Source organism: Poecilia reticulata, linkage group LG5 (genome assembly GCF_000633615.1).
Source record: "Poecilia reticulata strain Guanapo linkage group LG5, Guppy_female_1.0+MT, whole genome shotgun sequence".
Classification (NCBI taxonomy): domain Eukaryota; kingdom Metazoa; phylum Chordata; class Actinopteri; order Cyprinodontiformes; family Poeciliidae; genus Poecilia; species Poecilia reticulata.
In genome coordinates this window covers 11,839,512-11,854,123 of record NC_024335.1, presented here as the reverse complement: position 1 = coordinate 11,854,123, position 14,612 = coordinate 11,839,512, and the positions used below count along the sequence as shown (strand labels likewise).

Genomic DNA, 14,612 nt, shown 5'->3' with positions numbered 1-14,612 from the left:
AAAATGTTGCAGAGAGGGGCCATTATTCATAATTAGAATCACTATTTGTCCATGTAGTCTGTACGTTTTCATCCAATTAAGTTGGTGACCTGCTGTGAGATGTTACAACAGTTTTTTTCATTCCTTCATATTAACTATGTTCATATGCGATAGGCCTTCTGCACACAGTAAGCACAGTGATTCAGTCAGGCTGAATTATTTCCTTCATTTTGTGCTTCGTCACCCTTAGTAAAAATAGATTATATGCTCACTGTATAGGTACTACTTTAAATAATCAACTTCACTGAACTGGAATTGACTAGAAAGTTTCCAAATGTGAATATTAGGCATAAAACATATGACAAAGCAACGGACAATTCCTTGGTTTTTTTCCAGTTATTTTTCATCATAGCATAAACTGCTATCATAGAAAGATAAAAAAATTAAAAAAACGTCTGAGGTCAAACAAATACAGAACATTTTATTATGCGAGTGTGGCTTTAATTACCTTTAGCACCTTTTGGTGACATGCAGCTGGAGATTTATTTTGCGCCAATGACATAAGTTGCAGGGCACATCCAATGTTTCAGCCTTGCATTGATACTTTCACTGAAGCCAAGATTTGCAAAAGATCTATCTTGTATTTCTGTAATGAGAACTTTTTCAAACAAAGACAACTATTTTCTTGGATAAGTTGCAGGCTTTGCAGACTACACCATGCATCGTAAAGTTTTGAAATTCACAATGTTATCAATGTTATATTAGAATGTTCTTGTTCTAATATAATGTTCTCAAAATAAATATGTTTCTGTAGTTCTCACCAAAGCAATTTCTAATTTCACTTTGTATAATTGACCAGAGTCTGACTGAACCCTGATAAGCCCTCAGATCATCAGAAAAGTGAGTTTTAAAAAAGTGGAAAATTGGTATTTTATGTGAGTACAATGTAGATTGGTTATTTTTTGGTCGCTAATAACTATAGGGGTTTTATAATGAATAAGGCTCAATTTGGTTCACTGGTTTATCTGATGTAGAGACACTAGAATAGGGTTTAATGTCAGTATTTCACTTTGTTTCTATTTTTTTTATTTGCACCATTGTTTCTCATCTCCTTTGTCTGCATGCTATCTAACAGGACAGAGATAATGCGAAATAATCTTAAACAATGTGCTTTAGGGATGCAGAGTACGTTATTGTTTACTGAGCCTGTCTCTCTTGGGCAGAAATGATGGCTGAAAGCCTAAAACGGAGATAATGAAAATGATGACTCGATATATTTAACCAAGCAAAACAAAAAAAAAGCTGCTTGCTTCACTGGCGTTGGTCTGAAAGCAGGATTACTGCTACAGTATCACTGTCAATAAAGACAGATGGGCCAGGAGCTCCGGAGTGAACGAGACACAGATCACATAATTATATCCAACAGTTCTGATGATCTGAAGTGATTTTTATTTATTTGACAGCTCTGAAACCACACAGCATAAATAAAGTCAGCATGAATGACAACATCCAGATGGTGAAGAAAGTCTAAATGTAGGCTGGTAAGGTTTGTGAATACTTTTTTTCTACTCACAAATGCTTCCATCACGGTTTTTGTATAGTTTTTTTTTTTTTTTTAGAAAGCAGGCTTATAAATTTAGTGATAGCGTAAACCTTTCAGAAAAGCTTGTTGTAATTTACGGGGTTTTCCGTAACGTTTCTATTGTTGATGATAAAACTTTCTTGTTGTACAATACTACTGATGGTATGATACAGATGTGTTGATATTATTGAGTGAATTTACTATAACAGGCTGGTCAACTGACATTTAATTTCTGTTGTATTTTAATCCATCTGTATAAAGGACATCCTGAAGCTCTATACAAAACTAATGGAAAACAGGAGAGCTGGAATATTTATGAAGCCTTTCAGGGATGGCTTTGGTGCAGCTATATACGAGTGCATCCAACTATGTGTAAATCATTTAAACCAGTTGTCTATTTTTATGTTGAAAAATGTTGCAGCTATTTTTTAACAAATGTTTAACAAACAAGTATAAAAATGCTGTCTGTAGAATCTGGCAGGTTCAAACCTAGACAAGAGGTTTAGATCAGTCGGTTAAAAAAAAGAATAGAGCTTGTCTTTGATTTTTATTCTAAACCATAACCAATATGAAGAACCAGCTCGAACCTTTTGAGAGTTATTTACTATTTTGCTTTATTGTCTACTTTTTTGTTAATTGCCTCACAACATTGTTATGTGTGAAGAAGATCAGACGTTTTAGATTTTTTTTTTCCCCTATGGTTGTTTTTTAAAAAAAGATTGAACATGAAGGTTATCATTAGAATTTTTAGGATATTTTACAACCAATATGAAGCCAAATTGTAATTCATCACAAGCTGCACTCACCAACATCTGCCTTTCACCATCTTTAGGATTTGTTCACTTTGTCTGCCGCACCGCTCATATTGTTAAAGAAATGTCCCCATGAGCCAATTTAATATAATAATACTGCATAATTTGGTCCTCTTTCCTTTTTGGACTTTTGTCAAAAATCCTAATTTTCACAATTAATTTTTATTTATTACTTAAAGTATTACAATGGTGTCACAAATCTACATGTATTATTTACAACCAAAGCTACAGCATAAGAGAATGTTGAAGAGTTTAAACGCATGAGTGCGTAAAAACCTCATGAAAGCCACTGGGAATCTCATACTATGCACAAAAATGAAACTACTCAAGCATTTTTAGCACACAACCTTTGAGTACTAAGCAGATGCGGAAAAAATCACAATTTTTGTAGTATTTTTCATGGAATTAAAAAATAATTGCACAGTGATGTTATTACTGGAATGAGTCTGCTTGTCAAAGTGAAATGCGGGAATTTGATGGTTATCTACCTTAGAAAGTAAATTGATGTAACAAAGATATTGAGGATAAGGCCGATAAAGATAGAAATATCAAATGGTGTGCCAAAGAAGAATCTGCATGGAGTGCTTGAATTTTATAGCTTTTTAGACAAGAAAATGTCAAAAAGGATTTAATATGATTATAGTTACTTTGACGTTTTGGCTGTCTTGTAAGAAAAGCTTACAGATATTGGACAAACAAATGTTTTTTTGCACAAGCCACATCACACAAAAAAATAGATACTATTGTCCTAAATAACATATTCTCTATCAGTCAAAAACAGGGGATTATGCCAACTGAGATATAAAAAAAAGTTACGTTTTATCTCATCATATACCTCTTTTGTGCAAAGGGGATTAAATTTATTAGAGAAGCTGGTATAAAACATACATTTGATGAAAAAAAAACGAACTGGTCATTTTAAGACTTTTATTCCGATATGTGAACAATGTCATATTTCAGAAGACAGATGTACTAAAACAACAGAAGCTAACAGGAATTTGGACATCAAAACGAACATCATCACGAAGGCGAACCAAAAAACAGGCGGCAGCACTGAGACATCTGCTGCTGCAGGGACCAGGGTGAACGTGGTTACATCTTTGAGGTTTTCCACTGAGCATTTTCCGTAATTAAAGTTTTATTTACATCAAAGACAATCCCACACAGATTCAAATCAGTTAGAGCGTACTGGTGTAGCGTCCCACATTCATCTACAATGTGTTTCAACGTGGACAAAAATTTGGCCATTTTTGCATCAGCAGTGTCGTTACATCAGCCGACTCTCGTTTTTATATAAGTGAAACTGTTAACAGAATACCAAGTGCTTTTGCTGCAACAGGAAACAAAGAATGGCTTGCCGTAACATCAGCTGCCACAGGATATAGCATTTAATACACATATGCTTCCACTAAAATGTCAAATGGGTATAAAGGTTATGCTTGAAACAGTTATTTTGTTTTCACTTTAATGTCACAGTACTATATACTGTGATACCTTGCAGCAGTGAATATTTCTGTCAGACTTAATCAAACTTTATTTGAGCTTTCTCTGTTGCTTAAATGTATTGATTATTCATTAAAATAAAAAAGTCAGTCTGAAAGCGGTGCATTTGGGTATTCTAATAAAACAGCTTGTAACTAGAAGTAGACTCTTACTTTCTGCTTCTGCTAAAACAATTGTTTGAACTGGTTAGTTGAAAGCAACTGCAAAAAGGGCAAACACAAGTGAAGTGAGCTCAGAGAAAAGGTCAAGAATTGTTTCTCTGCAGATAGAAGGCCACGCTGTTCATTAGATGAGCAAAGACTCGATCTTCCATTCCCCGCAGCGGGGTGCCAGGAGAAATGGTTTCAAATTGAGGGAATCAACAAAAGATTGGAAGACACAATGATGAGTAGGAAAAAAAGAGGCGAAAAACGGCAGCCAGTTTCTTCTGGGGTCCGGGCCAAATTCGAAGACATAACCGAGATTACCTGTTGGTCCAAATAAGATCAGCCAGTAGGAGGTAGAGTGATGGAGAATGACGAGAACCATCAGGCCTCAACAATAGGACATTAAGAATTAAATTAGAAATGAACAAGCAGAGAATGACAGAAGCTTTGGAAATAATGGCCATTTCAATAAGAGTTTAAATGACTTCGATAATGGAAAGTTTTGAGAAGTGCAGTTTAACCTGACAAAGCTGATGGCATCAAATATTGATTTTTTTTCTTAAAGTTGATGGAAACTTGTAGTTATTTATGTTAAGTGAAGCTCAATGAACATGAGTAAATCTTGCTGTAAAAAACAAACACTTAACTTTTTGTCACTGGAATACAATTAATATTACTTTTAAGAAATCATGAAGGGCTCAGATGCAGCTACTGCTCCAAAACTTCAACTTGTTTCAGTCAGCTTTTTTTTTTACTTGAAACTTGGTAAATTAATACAAGTAAGAAGAAGTTGCTGAGAAAAATAAGCATCAGAAATTGTTATGGTGAAGGCTAAAGGCTTTGAATGTAAGCCTTCATGCACATTTGAAACAATACCTACAAACTTAGAGGAGTCATGAAAGCAGTATCTGTCACTCCCTCACATCTACATTGCCAAAGAAAATCCCTTGAAACACTGAGGGGGAAAAAGACATCTGAAACAGCTAGGAAACAGGATGCCCTCAAGAACAGGACACCCCACCCAGAACGGCCTGAACAAACAGTGTGTGTCAGAGAGCAAAGGGTTGGAGCAGAGAGCAGGAAAAGGGCATGGGAGATGACAGAGAGGGAGATGCACAAATTCAAGTGGAAGCTCAACATTTTCTCGGCCTTGTGTGGTGACACATTTCTGTTTTAAGAGTGTAATTGCACAAGTCAGTTGTACAAGGTCATAGTCTTCATGCGCTAAGCAGGGCTTAAATCAACATGACATGAGTTTGGGCCATGAGAATCCAAGATTATAACAGATAATCTTGCGCAAATAGTCATAAACAGGGAGAAATTGATCAGGACTGAGAACTGAATGTTTTATTTTTTAAGATCAGCTGAATGTCTGTGATGTTTAATGCTTGTATTGAATTGTACTGCATAAAGTTGACAAAAAATCTGTATGACTGACTGTATGATTGGATTTTATTGGAGTGAACTAAACTGTATATAAATGAGTTTCGTAAAGTTACTTTGACATCACATGAATCAGATGTGTAGAAAGAGGTTTTATGGTCAGATGAGACGGAGAAATATTTTCATGTATATGCAAAATTTTATGAGAGAAAGCTCAGTGCACATCACCATGCTGAAACACGGTGGTGGCAGCATCATGCTGTTAGGATTCTTTTCTTCGGGGGAGACAGGTAAGCTGGTCAGAATCCTGAAGAAAAGCTATGAAATGATGCAAAAAAACAGCAGTACACCAACTCTTGATACACAGCCAGAGATGCAATAGACGAGTTTCGATCAAAGCATTTTAATGGGTTAGAATAGCTCAGTCAAAGTAAACTCAGGCTTAGAAATTTATGTTTATAGACCAGTGGTTCTTAACCTTTTTGAGGTACCAAATCCCCCAGTTGCATATGCACATTCACCGAACCCTTCTTATTCCAAACCCTCTGCCCCCCAAACACACAAAATACTTTGTGGTATTTTGATTGAGTAATGTAATTATATTAGCTGTGTAACCACCCCCTCACCACTAGAGGCAGTAGCAACCCCAAAAAGATGCGACTAAGGAGCAGATTTAGACTATAGAATTTGGTAAAAACTGTGAGCTTTGCTGAAGTAATTAAAGACAAAAGTTCAAATCCATGCTGAGTGGAGCTCCTTCAATCAGTGCTCCTCCGCAGCACTGATTGGCTAAGCAATGTAACGTGATCCTCTGCAGCAAGTGATGGCAAAGCGGGGCGCGTCATCACGACTTTACACAAGTGTGTCTTTACCTCCGTGGCAGAGGCTCCGCCGAACCCCTGAGACCGACTCATTGAACCCCTGGGGTTCGATCGAACCCAGGTTAAGAACCACTGTTATAGACATTCTCTAATCTGAACTAGAGCTCTTTTGCAGAAAAGAAGAGGAAAAAAAATGTCTCTTAATGCACAACTCAGCCTCGTGAAAAATTATTTGCGTAGAATCGTTCTACAAAGTAATGACTTGCACCTCTGAATTCAGCTACACACCACACTTTTCAGATTTTCATTGTAAGAAAATATGTCAAAGAAGATACAATTGAAGTGTGTAGTTGTGATGAGACAAAATCTCAAAAGCTTTTTCTATTTTACTGTGAACAGCTTGCATGAGAATTAACCATTGTGCACAAAGAACCTTGATTCTGAAGTGGAAAAGTGTCATGGCTGTGGTTTAGCAAAAGCATTTTCTTCACTGACTTTTTTTTTTTTTGTCATATTTAAAAGTTTATGTTTTGGAAAGAGACATTTTAAATAATTTCACAGTGTTTACAGAGCTGAAAGGAGGGGCTGGCACTCCAAATGCTCAGAAATCACAAGTCAAATCTTTTTCAGGATATGAATGGGAACTGAAGGAGGTGGGACAGGTGGGTTGGGGGTACGGCGGGGATAGTGAAGGATTGCTCATAGTGGGCTCAAAAGTAGATGGCGCAAGACGGAGCAAAGGAGCCAGAAAAGAGCAGGAGGAGACACTAGAAGCGTGGGTCGGCCCCTGAGACATGTACTGAATGGATGTGGTATGACAGCACAAGCCCAATTAGTCTTGGATGCCAGGACTGCTACAGGGAGGTCGGTGCAAGTGATCAAGCCATTCATGCATTCAAGCACTCGCCCGCAGGCGTTCTCTGCTGACAGCCTGGGTAAAGTTACTCCATCACTGCTACAGCTGGACTCCTGATCACACTGCTGCCTCCGCTCTCCTCCTCTTCCTTCCTTTCCCTTTCCTGAAATGTGCCGCTAAATTTGTCTATTTTTTTCCCCACTAATCTGTCTTCTCTTCTCTTATCACTTCCCTTTCTTTCCCCTCATTCACACACAGCGACACACTCCACAGTGCCATTCCTCCTGCCATCTACACCCTCATGCTTGTCCCGACAGCTTGTGTATTACCTCATCCCACTCAGATGCAAAGGAAGGCATGCACTCCATGGACGGCTGCCCAGAACTGCAGTTAGCCACAGAGCCGCTACGGTTTGCCAGACCTTCGTCCTCCTCCCCGACCGGAGACGCCAACAGGTCAGAGTCTGACTTTGACAGGCTTCGAATCAGTCCCAGGTCTGCAGGTCTCACTTTGATCACAGCTGCGGACTCAGGTGAAACTTCGGTGCCATCCTGTAGGTCAGCCTTGGGATTCTGGATAACGTTGGTGGTGTTATCTGGAATGCAGTCAGCCATTGTTGCCGGGCTGCAAATTGCAACTCAGTTTCATCCGTTGTGACGGTGCAAAGATTAATCCAAAGTTTTAATCTGATGCAGAAAAGATGCAGATTAAAAGGACATAAATACTGTGGGCTCAAAAAAACGTCTTTCCCAACAAAGACACAAAGACTTGTGCTACAAAGTTCCCCTATATAGAAGCAAAGACGGCATATAAAGGAGACACTTGTGGTTCATAGAAACAATAACTAAGGCCCACCCACAAGTTGTATCCTGTTTCCCTCCCCTTGGTAAATGGCTGCCTTCTTCTGAGACTCCTACGCTCTCATATCAACTTTAAACTGCCTCAGTAAGGCAAGTTATTTTGAGCGGTTATAATAAGCCTAAAAAATAATCATAACAGAATTCTTAGTGAGTAAACCAGCATTAAAAGACAATGAATACTCTAACACAAATTGGCAAAAGCATACTATATGATACACACAGTGGCACACAGCTTCAATTAAGAAAAACACAAAGAAATGGTAAAGTACTCCCCAAACCACTGCCTAATATTTAATGACTGAGACAAACTCATCACTGTTAACAAAAAAAGAAAAGCTTTAAGAATCTGTTTTCTTACCTGACTTTATAAAATCCCGGTGATTTCTTTTCCGAAGTTTTCGTGTCTGTCCTGCTCTGATGTTGCTTCCCATCTCCAGGAGGACCGGTTTTATCTTGAAGTGAGAATCAGAGGACACGCAGATCCCAAAGCGCGGCCTTATCCAGACTGACAGCTGGGATAATCAGGTTACTGATGCACTGGGTGGCTGCTCCATTTTTAAGGAGTGCGACTTGGGAATCGTCTCTCACTGACTCTGAGGCTAAGGTCACAAAAAGGAACTTGGCTGCTTCATTGGGGTGATAACATAAAATAAGTACACTTTAGGCAAGTAGACTGTGGAATTACAATAAAATATTTATATCAGGTCTAACTTTTTAACATCTGCTCATTCCGCTCATATCAGTCAAATCAAGTGTTAAAGTAAGAGATATTTGAATTCTGATATCACCCACTTAAAACTTGTCGTGACCGAGCAGTCATGTTCTTGGCAATAGCAAAAGCTGGAACCCTTTTTACAAGTAAGTGCATCAAAAACTACTCAGGAATGGATTCAGAACCAGAATACAAGATATTTAAAAAATCTCAGAAAAAAAAACACAGATCTGACTGGAATTAACTCACTGAAACAAACAGGGACCAATGCTGGAGATCTAAGTATGAAACAGGTAGTTATGACGGTTCAATAGATATTTCTCTGTATCAAACATGTTAAAAACGGACATCCCCAGTTATTAAAAATTTATAATTTTTTTTTCAGATTACATGTGATGAAAAACAGTGAAGAAAATTGCAAAAGTCTAAATCAGAGGGAAAATTATGTGAAATGAGGCAAAAATTGTCATTTCTGGAGTATCTGATTGACCAATGGATCTCGCATCAGCATCACATGTTCAAGGCACACAATTTGCTGGTGTTTCACATATCTCATGTTAATTTAACATTTCACATATTCCCAGATGTCAAGTTGGGCACGTGCGGTTTCGTCTTCATAAAACATTAATATGAGCAATTAATTGACTAGTATAATTAGCAAAACCATTTTTAATCAGTCAGTGGCTTTGTTTTTGTAAGTCATAAAATCTTCCCATAGGTGCCAGTAAAAGATGCTCAATGATTAGGTTTTATTTTATCATAAATTTTTATTTTCCTTCATTGCTGTGGCTTCATTTTAAATCCTAAATGTTTGAATTTTACAATTACATATTCATGTAAGGCAAAATAAACATCACTGAGTATTTTATCTCTGTTTGGTTGGATCTGGTGGAATAAGTCACATGACAGCTGCAGATGTAGACAAAAAAAAAGTAAAGATAAAAATGTCTATGGCATGCCAACACCGGAGGAAAGAGTGCTCACACTGTGTGCTATTTATGACTCTTCTAAAAGGGAGCTGAAGCTGACAAAAGAGTCTCTTGCGAGACATCCTTAGTATTCACAGCAACTATAGTTGTGCACAGAGCGCCTTGTGCCCTGTGCCCTCAATCAGCCAAGTTCCTTGCAAACTCACCTCTCCCCTGTGGGCAGCGCTGGTGTGTGCATGACATAAAAGATAACATCCTTCCCCCACCAAGGACGGGGCGCTGTGCCACAGACTGCTGAGGTTGGCAATAACAAAAAGCCACGTCTAATGATGCACGCTAAATTGCACATCTAATGATCTCTGTGACGGTGATGAGGGTGAAGCTGTTTGTGTCATCCACATCTTCTGTGGCATTTAAACAATCGAGGCTCTAGAAAACAACGTGTTCAAGATAACGATGTCTTCACGGCATATTAGAGGGACTAAAATAAAACATGAATTCCCTCCTTCAGCTGGCTGGATGCTGAGCCTCGGGCTGAAGACAGTGGTGACTCATGAACGAAACGCTCACTGTGCAAGTTGCAGAGAGGCTGCACGTACTGTAAACACTCCCAGTGAATCGCAGCGGTGTCATGTGTACAGGATTTTTGCAGGAAATTGTTTCCCTGATGTATACATGCCTTTTCAGGACCCTGGGGGATGTCTGTGATGTTCCTTCCGCCAGCTGTAATAGTTTCCACTCTCACAATTGGCATTTTTAATTACACAGTACACATTTTAATACCTTCGCTGCAATTTAGTGCCCTGTAGAGCCAAACTAATCAGCTGGCATCACGGAGATGGAGCACGGGCCCACTAGAGAAACATCTAATAAAGTGAACCAGCCACAGTAGCAATTACCTTCAGTCAGGCTTCAGAACAAAGTAGCCTAAATCAGCCTCTTATAAACATCATAATTTATGTTTTACATTTCCCTTTCTGCCGGAAAATGTGGACCCCAAAACACTCAGGTGGTTTAATGTACTGTGCTTGGCTTGTTCACTTTGGAGAGTTTCAGACATGCAGACAAAAAACAACAACAAAAAAATACCCCAAAATAATGTATGTTCCCTGAAGCAGTACAGGTATCATTCATCCAGGCCATCATTTTCAAATCTGCTAAATATTTATCCCAGGAGTTATTGCACATTCAAAGAATTATACTATCTTACTTACAAAGGCTAAAATATTAGGACAAGATTTACAAACAATTTGGTTTATGAATTTTCAAATATCTGTATAACAGTTTGAAATGCAGTAAAAGTTACTAACAGCTTAACATTTATTTTGTGTTTTAAGATCCTAAGTAGTACCTTTTACTTTCAGGCAGTATTTCTTTAACATTTTCCCATTATAAAATTCGCTCTAAAGTGATGGGCTGGAATGATGTCCTTTAATCAGAGGAAACAGCAAATCTACCTGCTGTTGGCTCAGAATAGTTAAATATGAGACCGTTGTGAAAGCTTTCCAGCAGACGCGGAACAGAGCTGACCTCCCAGCAGGGAAATAGGAGCACAATCGTGCATGGCTGAGTGAAAACGCAGTGCTAGATATCCGTCAGCTTCTGAGAAGGACAGAGAGGAAAAAGGAAAAACAAAGAGAGGCTGAAGGGATGAGACAATCTTTTCTCGGTTTCTATGAGCTCAGTTGCTAGTCATCCAGGCTTACTCTGTGGATTTTCTCAAGCACTCGCCAATAAATAGCGTCTGAATCATTTATTGTTTGTGGGGAAAATGATAGAAATTCACCTGCAGAGAATGAATCAGACAATTCTCAACAGGAATAGGATGATTTTCTGGCATTTCAACCAAGATAACTGGGTGACTCAATGATTATTGGATCTATTTTCATCAAGAGATGCATTTCTTCCAAATGCTGATTCAACATACTGTTTTCTAATGTTTATCTTTAGAATAAGGTTCAGTCCAACTGTGAAAGGATGTAAGCCCGGGACAAGAAAATTGTTTCTGGTGCAAAGATAAAATTGTTGTTGGTTCTTAACTGAGTTTATGAAATAAAGTGAAAAATTGACTTGGTTTGAAGAGCTGTGTCAGTCACATCAGTGCATCACGAGCAATGCCTCTTCCACCAAATGTTTGATATCTTTTAACTTAATCTGGATATGTTTTATTCAACATTCAGGATTTTTGACAACTCTTAACAATCCCAAATTTAAAACAGATAAGTGCTTATATTAAGTGCTTATATTATACAAATGCTGACACAAGAGTGTTAATAAACAAAGCTGCAAATAATGTTCAGGTGAAAATGGTGATTATTAAAGCAGCTTAATGCACTGCATTGTAGGTGTAGTTCCTGAGATAAATGGAATTCATTTAGGGGTGTCATTTTTGAGAACTGAAAAAAAAATCTACAAAAAAGAGACTCTGTTACCAACGGGCTAAATCAAGATTTCACTGACCTGATTAAAGGAGGGGATCATGGACTAATTTTGATATGCTCTCCAAATGAATCTACAACGGGCTGGCTCATCTTATTTTGTTGGATATTGATATGCACTAGCCAATTATTAGCCTCTTGCATTGAAAGTTAATACCAAAACCGTCCTTTGTATGTTATTTTACAACTTTCAGAGAAGTGCAACATGCTTCTTTTGTAGGTAAAAACTCGTTTAAGAACATTATCAATCTGCAAAGTGAGACTGAAATTTTATGTGTGCAAACAGAATATAAATGTAAAATTTTACAAGTGTATTTGTAAAACTAATTGAGAGGATACATATTCTTCACTGTCAAAGCTGCATGGCAGCTGCGTTATGCAACACCTTTTAAAAATATTCTGAGATTTTGCCCACGTTTCAATGTCCATCCACATGGGGAAACAGAAAGTAATGTCCCAGGACACAGACCAGTAAAATGTGCTTAGTGCACATTCACAAAATACTGTGAGACTTTAATGCACTGAGATGAAGCTTTGTGCTTTTCATGATGCTGCTTGAGACCTGAGGCTAAATGCATGAACAATGTGGCACCGAAAAGCTTTGCACACATCTTTTCTCCACAGAAAGATATGAATATGCGGTGAAAATATGTGCATGACATGCATTTTTGTAGAACCACAAGGGAAGATGTCTTTAAAGCTATTTACTTTGGATATGGTGAAAAGGGGAACAAAGTGGAGTAGTATTTAACATAAAATGCACTTCCAACTGATTTGCATGAAGATTTTTTTTCTCTGGTTTACTTATTTATTTAAGAGGGTTTATAAAACATTATGATGCCCTCTGTGACAGGCATCATAAAGGTTAAAAACCTTGAAGAAAACAATCTGCTTTAGGATGATAGGCTTTTGCTTTGATATTTTCTAATTCAGGTAAGACAACTACCGTAATATGCACCATGTGCACATTTTTGATTCACCCTAAATATTTCCACATCATAATAACTATGTATTAATTTATTGAACATTGGGTCTGTCAGCTTTTTTTTTTTTAATACTTGATGCTGACGCATCTGTAAATATGTCTTATATATGAAACACTTTTTCTTTTTACCTCTAAGTGAAAGTTTGGTCAAACTTTAAATACCTGTTTACCTGTTTAAGCACTTTGAATTGCCTTGTTGCTGAAAATGTGCTATATAAATAAAATTACTTTACCTTACCTGTTTTACAAAAATAGCTATTAAATGAAATTCATTAGATTTCAAATTTGATCAATCCAGTGTCAATTTTACATGCGGATGTCAGTATTTTTGTGTACAAGCAGCTGTAATAATGAAACTGAACAAAGTTTTGTGCTTTTCAAAAAGCATGAGGGTGAAGACAGAGACAATTTCAAAAGATAATTCAAAACCAGTCTCATTTTCCTGTCAACACAATCAGATTTAAACCAAACAGCTACAGAATAGAATTACATCTAGTCTTAAACCTGCTGGCATGAAAATGGAATCATCTTTTCCATCTATATTTGCTTACATAACAACAAACTTTTCATTTTTTTGCGCTCTAACAGTTTGCATCTATACAAAAAATTCTATTTGATCTTGGTGAACACTTTATCACCATTGCTTGTATTTTCTTAAATATTCATAAAACTGCAAACATGGATGTATACTTAGCCATAATTTATTTTAGATCAACACTTTCTTTAATCACTCTTTTCTTATGGGCAATTTTCTCCCTCATTTTTTCAGATTTCTTTCTCTCACTTGCAATTTGCTTTCCAATTTCTGCTTGTGTTTTCACCATGAAGCAATAAGACTCAGAAATGCGAAATCTGACAAACATTGCGATAAGTGTCAGGTGTCTTTAAGCGAGCAGTGTTGCTGTGCCAGTTCGGAAGAGATAGCAATCATTTCCAAGCAACCAATTGTCACACTCAAAAAAGTCACGCTATTGCAGCACTTTACCAGCACACGATGCATAGGGAAAATGTATCATTGGTTCGGTGTGATAAGGAAAAGTTAATTTGTTTCCTAAGCTGCAAGGCATTGCATGACGCTGCTGGAAACAAAGAAAACTAACAAAACAAAGATAAAAATCAACCTTCAAATATAACGTGGTAAGATTAGGATCAAAGCAAGCAGCATATAAACACAGGTATTTGTGTGTTGTGCAGCCATCTGTGTACATGTGTTTCTACATACACTTGACACTGTATTTGAGCAAGAAGCATACAAATGTCCATGTGTCGGGTTGGTTCTCTCACTAAAAACAATGAGTGAAGTTCTTTGAGTCTGAAATTGCCATTAATGGTGGCTTTTTTCCTAAAGTAAATGAAATCATTTCAACAGGTTATTTTTGTCTGATGTTAACTTTAATTTGATTTGTGGAAACAGTTAAATGGAATGTAAAGAAAAGCAGAATCAATTTGTATGTGGGCAAACACTTCCTCACAGGACTTTAAAAGTACTCTTTTCACAGAACCTCACTTCAAAAGCTCTGGGCTATCCCTTTAAATTAAAATGACAGAATGGGCCAAAAGACCAGTGTGGAGAAAGATTGAGAAAGGAGCAGGTAGAGCAGAAAAG

The 14,612-nt window shown here is 37.4% G+C and overlaps 1 protein-coding gene across 5 annotated transcripts in view; it reads right to left on the bottom strand.

Moving 5' to 3' along the window:
* Positions 1-8,614, bottom strand: part of anks1ab (ankyrin repeat and sterile alpha motif domain containing 1Ab) — a 55,460-nt gene extending 46,846 nt beyond the window's left edge. For 2 of the 5 annotated variants that reach the window (XM_017304860.1, XM_017304864.1), the window contains exons 1-2: positions 8,301-8,612; positions 7,412-7,768 (exon numbers count right to left, since the gene is read on the bottom strand). In XM_017304860.1, the coding sequence (XP_017160349.1) occupies positions 7,412-7,696 (285 nt within the window). In that variant the 5' untranslated portion in view covers positions 7,697-7,768; positions 8,301-8,612. Of the gene's footprint in view, positions 1-7,411; positions 7,769-8,300 lie in introns of all 5 variants that reach the window. The other 3 variants (XM_017304861.1, XM_017304862.1, XM_017304863.1) reach the window with 3 other exon arrangements.
* Between the last annotated feature and the right edge of the window lie 5,998 nt (positions 8,615-14,612).